The sequence below is a fragment of the Saccostrea cucullata genome, unplaced genomic scaffold, assembly GCF_032062105.1.
Source record: "Saccostrea cucullata isolate Sc308-1 unplaced genomic scaffold, CSIRO_AGI_Scuc_v1 ctg10623, whole genome shotgun sequence".
Taxonomy (NCBI): Eukaryota; Metazoa; Mollusca; class Bivalvia; order Ostreida; family Ostreidae; genus Saccostrea; species Saccostrea cuccullata.
In genome coordinates this window covers 8,948-16,965 of record NW_026923460.1, presented here as the reverse complement: position 1 = coordinate 16,965, position 8,018 = coordinate 8,948, and the positions used below count along the sequence as shown (strand labels likewise).

Genomic DNA, 8,018 nt, shown 5'->3' with positions numbered 1-8,018 from the left:
CTATGAGAGAATCGGGCTACCTAATAAAATATTAATTTGTGCATTAATATTATTCCTTTAAAAAAATTAACTACATTTCTAAATGCAAAGTCAGGAATACTTTTTTTAATTATTGAAATTTTAAATTGATTACAAATATGAACCTAAACACTAAGATATATTTAATCATTGTCAGTTGAATGTTTGATATCTTAAGAATAGTTTCTTTTGACATAAAAAAATCCAGCAGAATTTTTCCTAAATTCATTTTTGGTCTCACAAAGCCAAACCCCCCTTTATTGATCTAAAATTCGATTTATTTTATTTTTTATTTTTATTTTTTGGTTTTGGTCAGAAAAATCAGGAAGTACTTTTGAAATACTACTCCGTAGAAGGGCGCCTCATAAAATCACACAGAACAAACTAACGTATTATATAGATCTCTATTTCATGATGAATGGATATAAATGAAGTTTACATTTCCTTTGCATTTTAAAAATGCCGCCGTTTATCTATCCGGAAATGTGTTTACTACGCTGTTTGGCTTTAAAATTTTACAGCGTATGGCTCTTCCTGTGACAATCACTAAGAAAGTTCCAGAAGTCGAGTACAGTAACATTTTGAACTTCAACACTGGAAAGTAAGTATTAAACGTAATCTTTTCAGATATTGATAAAACTGCCGACTCCTGTGATTAGGGCATATACTTAAGTATACTGGTGTCTCATTATATCGCGGTACTTAAAAGCTTTTGCTTAAAAAGTGTAATTCCAATTTTTTACCTGAACTCTCATCAAATGATATTCATAAACCAGACTTTGGCCTAACTTTTCAGTGTCAAATTATTTCCCAAGCATGCATCGTTTAATTTGTAGTCTATTTTTAAAACATGAAGTCTTATTTGCCTCCTAAATTGGAGAGTCTCATAGTATCGCGGTATGGGAAAACATGGAAACTTGTGGTTGACATGGACTTCAATCTTAATTTTTAAATTTACGATGTAATTCTGCATAAAAATATAACAATTATACAAACTAAAGACTTTCAAAATATGAACTTTATCATGGATTTTTACTAGATTATAAATTCTGTGGTCTAAATAAAATAAAAACGAATGAAAATCGGTAAAAATTACGTTTTATATAAATACAAACTTTTCCGACGCATGTTCCATTCATTTTAATCATCACAAAAATTTACATTCAGGTGACAGACAGATAGCTTTATCCACAAAAATCACATGGGCTATGTATCTAATTTTTTGGAATATACCGCGATACAATGGAACCCGCGATATAATGAGAATTGAGTAATACATATATATATACATGATATTGGTCCCTGGCTAGGGGAATGCAAGATAATTGATATTATATGTAAACCATGTAAACGGAGAATCAATACAGTTTTTGTCATAAATCCGTGAAAAATTCTACTTATTTATCAGTTTTACAATCTTATAACAGATTGAAAATAAGGTTATTCATGAAAGTACATGTTTATGAATATTAACATATTTGACAGAAATACCACTAAGACCCCAAAGTTGTTTGAAACTGATGGTTCCTCATCACCAGTGAACTACAGATAGCATTTGACTACAGACCAGGTGGACAATGGAGATTGATCAGAATGGTATAATTAACTTTTCTTTTCTTTTCCATACATAAAATGATTTCACAAATGTGAAGAAAGTATTGAGAGGATTATGAAGTAAATGTTTTATGATATACACATAATGTACCATATATCCGTTATTTTCACATGTTGGAAATTTTGCGAAAAAGGGATAGATTAGTACAGTTTTTATTTTGCCTAAGTTATTTTTTACGATTGATGATTTTTTTTTGTTGTTGTTTAAAATGGTTATGTTTTTATGTCACATCAATCATAGCTGACATAATCACCGTGCCATAGCGTTACTATGATGCAATTATTCCGTAACGTATGATGAAACGATTCTTTATGGAGTTTTTACATGGAGATTTGACCAAGGTAAGTTAATGTCGTATTTGTATGCCTTAAACGCAAAATAGCCCTAATTGTGTTAGCCCTTGCATTATAGGAATGACACAGGCATCTGTTGACATAATGGACAATGTCCAGTTATGCGCCATTTTCTTAAACACTTTGCATTTTCATAATAGAGAGGCTAAAAAGTTCGATTTATTCATAAACTTTTTTCCTAATCATGTTACAAGATCAGCTACAAGTTTACCATAATGAAAATTCGTTGTTTTTCCATTACACTCTTGAATTGTGATGAAAACATTTATTTAATCGCTTTTAACATGGGTTTTTAGAAGTAACGTATGATGCAACGATTCCCATCATCAGTAACGTGCGATGCAACTATTCTTTAACAATCGTATTATTAGACCAATATGTTGGATTTCTTTACTAGGACACGTTTCAAAGTAGGGTAATAAAATTACTCATTGCTTTCTTTTTATCACAGAATACCAAATGGTTAAGAAAAAAGCAAAACTTGACTAAAGAACGGCTAAAAGAAAAAAGTACAGCAAGAATAACGTCATTTCATCCCCTTACCCAACTCCGAAAAGAAGAAAATTTTCTACTCCATTTAAATCCAAAAATTGACATGTTGATGCCCCAAACAGAAACACTGTAAAAACTCCATAAGGAATCCTTTCAACATACGTTACGGAATAACTGCATCACAGTAACGCTATGGCAAGGTGACTAAATATGACATTTTTTTAAAACGTGCTAATTTCGGCGAATTTTTATTTTTACCTTAATGAGGGTATTCAGACACACATAGAAAAACACATAATACACAAAATAAACTATCCTGTAACCAAGCGCCTATGATCTCAAATTTAAAAACAATTTTAGGAGAGTGTAATAAATCATCAAACTTGGCAACAAATATATATAAAATTAAGTGTTCTCTGAATACAAGCCATAATACCTCAGCTTCGCAGGTTAAAGAAAACTGGCAAAATCAAGCGATAGACCCTAATCACAATTTCTTTTTTTATTTATACAAAATTTTATTCGCAAATAAATTAAAGTAAACTGGGCTTGGGCAACAGGCAAAGTCTATTTTGGCTCTCTCCCTGCTAATGCCTTTACCACCGTGCCATAGCGTTCCCATGATGCAGTTATTCCGTAACGTATGTTGAAAGGATTCCTTATGGAGTTTTTACAGTGTTTCTGTTTGGGGCATCAACATGTCAATTTTTGGATTTAAATGGAGTAGAAAATTTTCTTCTTTTCGGAGTTGGGTAAGGGGATGAAATGACGTTATTCTTGCTGTACTTTTTTCTTTTAGCCGTTCTTTAGTCAAGTTTTGCTTTTTTCTTAACCATTTGGTATTCTGTGATAAAAAGAAAGCAATGAGTAATTTTATTACCCTACTTTGAAACGTGTCCTAGTAAAGAAATCCAACATATTGGTCTAATAATACGATTGTTAAAGAATAGTTGCATCGCACGTTACTGATGATGGGAATCGTTGCATCATACGTTACTTCTAAAAACCCATGTTAAAAGCGAGTAAATAAATATTTTCATCACAATTCAAGAGTGTAATGGAAAAACAACGAATTTTCATTATGGTAAACTTGTAGCTGATCTTGTAACATGATTAGGAAAAAAGTTCTATGAATAAATCGAACTTTTTAGCCTCTCTATTTGAAAATGCAAAGTGTTTAAGAAAATTAACTGGACATTTCCATTATGTCAACAGATGCCTGTGTCATTCCTATTGCAAGGGCTAACAAAATTAGGGCTATTTTGCGTTTAAGGCATACAAATGGACATTAACTTACCTTGGTCAAATCTCCATGTAAAAACTCCATAAGGAATCGTTTCATCATACGTTACGGAATAATTGCATCATAGTAACGCTATGGCACGGTGATAATGTCTGCGTGTTTTTATATTTTGTAAATTAAAAATGGTTGCAAAAAATGCGAAAAATTGATCATCGAGAAAAAAAACCCCGGATATACTGTATGTCACATTTTGCTTTGAGCATAGGTTACCAATTTGTTGAAGTTGTCATAAAAAATGGACAATGTTTGATAATTTACGTTGTAGATTGTTGTGTTGTATTCTGCAAATGTCATCTTTGCTAGCCAAGGGTTTTTGGTCTGTTCTGTTCCCGTTTATGGGGAGCAGATTGAGCAGACTGAAAACCCTTTGCTATCAAAGATGCTAAAATGTACATTGTAGCATTTATAGCAATTTCAAAAGGATACATTTTGTTTATACTGTTAAATAAGGTAGATCATTACATACAATGTAGTATACTACAGTGTATCTCTATAAGGAGATTTTTTTTCATGTTGGTTTTATAGGGTGAATTCACTATGGATTGGACAGTCCGACACCCTCTTACTTTGAAAGATATAGTGTTAAACTTAAAACAGTGGTTATTTGTAAGGAAATAATTTGAAAACTAGCAAAATTCAAAGGTCTTAATTTTTAGATGAATAAATCCAGATATACGTGATTGAACTATAGAAAAATGGAAGGTTTGCTCAGCATTTTGACATATGGATCAGAGAGAGAATGCAGCTTTCATTCTGAATTTAAATGTATTTGAATAAACTTTTTAAAAACACATTCTTTTGCATAGAAAATTGACATTTTGTATGTCCATACATGGTAGAAATATTTTAGATCTGTTGATGCAAAAGTGCATTTGTTTTAGTTTGTGTTTAATACTGAAAAATAACTTTTTAAAAAATCCATTGTTCTTTCTGAACTTAATGAAAATTGTAAGATTGGAGGGCAAAAGACATAAGCATTATTATATTTTGAGATGAAAAATAAGTAACTGCGCAAAGAAAAAATAATTTTATATTTAAGTATTGTTGGATAGATGCTTTAAAAAATGCTTGTAAGATGATTATACTGGCTATTTTTTAATTTTCTAATGCATGCACATCATAGTACAAGAGGTGTTATGGGAGGGGACAAAATTCATTGCAACCCCAGGTGTCCAATAGTCCTGTAATGCTATACCAATACCACACTCCCTGAAATCACTTTATCCAGATGCTTGTGTTGATGCATTAACCATTCGACACACCCTCACAAACACACCCTCAAACACACATACACACTGGTTTTTACATTTGAACATGTAAATCTAATTTAGAAATAATAATATATAAGTTGCAGATTTGACACAAGTAACCAACATTTTGTGTACATGTATAAGTGATTATTGTAAACTCTTTTTAACAGTATTTTCACAAAAAAGTGAAATACTGATGCATTAAGGATGACATCAACTGCAATACTTACAGATTTGTTTAGTAAATCAGATATGTCTTTTAAATTTTACGAATTTCAAGTCCACTGGGGGGGGGGGGTAAGTGGTTGCCAGTTTAAAAAATAAATATATATATATTAAAATATATTATATTTGTACTGGATTAGAAACCTAGTAGTACACTGACATGTTCCTTATTCTTCCATTACTGTTCCAAGAAGTGACAGCTTTATTATTTTTGTAGAGAATCTAGAAAACTGGAGGAACTTTTTACAGCCTCTTCCATCTAATCGCAAGGCTAAAAATGGCCATGGCATCAAAATTTTTGATAAAAAGAATGGAAATGATTGTTTGTCCCAAGAATTTGCGATAAAATTGATGAAAGATAAACCTTATAGCATAACAATCAAACCACCAAAAATTCAAGAGAACACACCGACACAGCAAAATAACGTCCCATTTCCGGTTTTGGAACAGGCAGGAATCAGAGTTTGTGAGCAGCTTGATATCGATAAAGACACAAGTAAAGAGGACGTTATTTCTGTGTCTGGTACACAACCTTCTTTCTCCGAAATTGATGTTTCCAATGAAAATTCCAGAGATAATCCGATAGCAATCGATGATGAGGAGCCGTGTACTTCTTACTCAGGAATCGGTCACGGAAGTCCTAAAACTCCGTACACTTTCGTTAAGCAAAGTGGTACGTTCACAAATAGTTTGAAATTCAAACAAAGGAGAAACAAAGGAAAGCTGTTTCCTTGGAATAAAAATAAGCAACTTCAGGGGAAATCGAAATTCAGTGTTCATGTTGATACACTAGGTGACAAGTACTCTGTGCACCGACGACGAGCGAGGAATACTTTAACGAAGTCTGCGAGAATTGCCAACAAAAAAGACGATTTTGACTTATCGTGTTCTAAGTGGAATATTGTGTTATTATCTCGCTACTTCTGTTTCAAGGACTGTGTGGAAAAGTTGGCGTTGAGAGAAAATACTGACAACGGTGAAGGCGACTTAGACAGGTTAATAGAAGACTTTATGTACAGAATGACGATTGCTTCGTCTAATGTCAAACAAAATGTAGAAAAAACGGAAGAAACACTAAATTTTATCTCCCTGTGCAATACTGAAATCGGTGCAAGATTAGTTTTAAATGAAATCATGTTCCCTCTCTGTGCATATTTGGGACTTTCGATTGAAATTGAAAAGACTGTTGACTGTGTTTTCCTCCCATGGTCCAGATTTGACTACAGAATAGTTAATTCAGATGGGGACGCTGTTGGAGCAGTAGAGGCAAAGAGCGCAGGATCTATTTGCCAAGAATCAATAGCACAGGCCATTGTACAACTATGTGTACTTCAAACTGAACACCTTGTCAAAAAAGACACTGACCAAGTTGTAAACACGCCTCTTTTTAATATTCTGACAGACGGTATCCGTTACGTCTTCATCGTTCTCCGGGGAAAGAAATTACAGTTTGAACAGGTTGATGGTAGGGTTTCCGTGAGAGAAGTCAGATCGTGGGAGGACGTGAAAAATCTGTACAGGTCACTGGTGACCTTGATGCGAGAACAAACACTTCCGCCGGAAGTACTCGACCTATCAGCCAATGAAAATGACGTAGAGCTGATTGAAATGGCCTTAATCTAGAAATAGGTGTCCGGATATTTATCTTCTTAGAAAAGGACCACCATTTGAATTTTCTAGGGAACGAATCGGAAACTTTTATCTTTTTCAAATGTTTTGATCAACAAATACAAGAGGTGTTGACCTTTCATTTAAAAACAGACAGACATGAAACATTACTTGTGAGGATTTTTTTTTATTTTTGCGGAGTCGGTAGTATTTCAGCCATATTTCGGCAGCGTTATAGGTCTAGGTGAATATAAAAAGAGGAGAAAACGTGAAGAGTTACAATATTTAATTTATTTACATGTAACATTTCTTATTAGGTTACTAGTATTTTATTTTAGAGACAGGGATAGAAATGTGATGTTTCTAAACGGAATTTTATATTTATGACACTAAATATTATCTACTTTTATACCTCGTATTTATTTAAACAATGTTTTACATATATTTACAAAAGTGAATGGGATTAGGCAGCACGCTCAGCCTATTTCAGTCCTTTATATAATTATTTTTTTATGTCTTGAAAATAAATTATTGGTCATTCTACTTACTGTTTCAAATTTTCTTGACATCTTGATTTTACTAAACATGTTTATTTACAAAGTGGTAAGCACTGCATCATTTTTTAGAAAACTCTGAACACTAATGAACTCAGGGTTCTCCACATTTGAAAATTTAACCATGGAGGAGGCGAAATGGTGGCTGAAAACACGTGTCTACTCTAACCAATAACCATGCGTGTTAGACATTACTAATCGTCATTAATCAATGATTGGTTTTACAATTTTTAAACTTAACCGTTGAACACAAAACTATGGAATGAATAACTACACTTTTTAAAGTTAAAAAAATAATAATTAAATTGAAAAGGATTTATCCAATTTCTTACTTTACAAATGTACCAAAATTTGTCCCAAACTGTAGTTATCTTCTGAAGGGATTAAGATAAAAAATTTTGATACAGTAAGTCAGTACCCATGGCAATATTTTTCAGAAATTAATAATTATAAGAATTGTAGCCTGTTGTATGAAATGTATTGTTTCAATATGACTAAAACTGATGAATGGGTAGTATTTTTTAAGTTAACACACAAAGGAACATTTGGACTAGTGTCCCTTTTTTCTAAACGTTTTATTTTTCTAGATACTGCATTTTC

General features: G+C 32.5%; 1 protein-coding gene across 3 annotated transcripts; it reads left to right on the top strand.

The window, feature by feature from the left end:
- Nucleotides 1-519: 519 nt before the first annotated feature.
- LOC134264071 (uncharacterized) lies at nucleotides 520-7,407 on the top strand. 3 transcript variants are annotated; one of them, XM_062746376.1, is made up of 4 exons: nucleotides 520-619; nucleotides 1,504-1,614; nucleotides 5,474-5,682; nucleotides 5,761-7,407. In XM_062746376.1, exons 2-4 carry the CDS (start codon nucleotides 1,596-1,598, stop codon nucleotides 6,877-6,879), a joined length of 1,347 nt encoding a protein of 448 aa, XP_062602360.1. In that variant the 5' UTR covers nucleotides 520-619; nucleotides 1,504-1,595; the 3' UTR covers nucleotides 6,880-7,407. The 3 variants fall into 3 exon arrangements, with proteins under 3 accessions (XP_062602360.1, XP_062602361.1, XP_062602359.1); XM_062746377.1 differs by adding an exon at nucleotides 4,307-4,387 and having other exon boundaries at nucleotides 5,474-7,407; XM_062746375.1 differs by having other exon boundaries at nucleotides 5,474-7,407.
- Nucleotides 7,408-8,018: the final 611 nt, after the last annotated feature.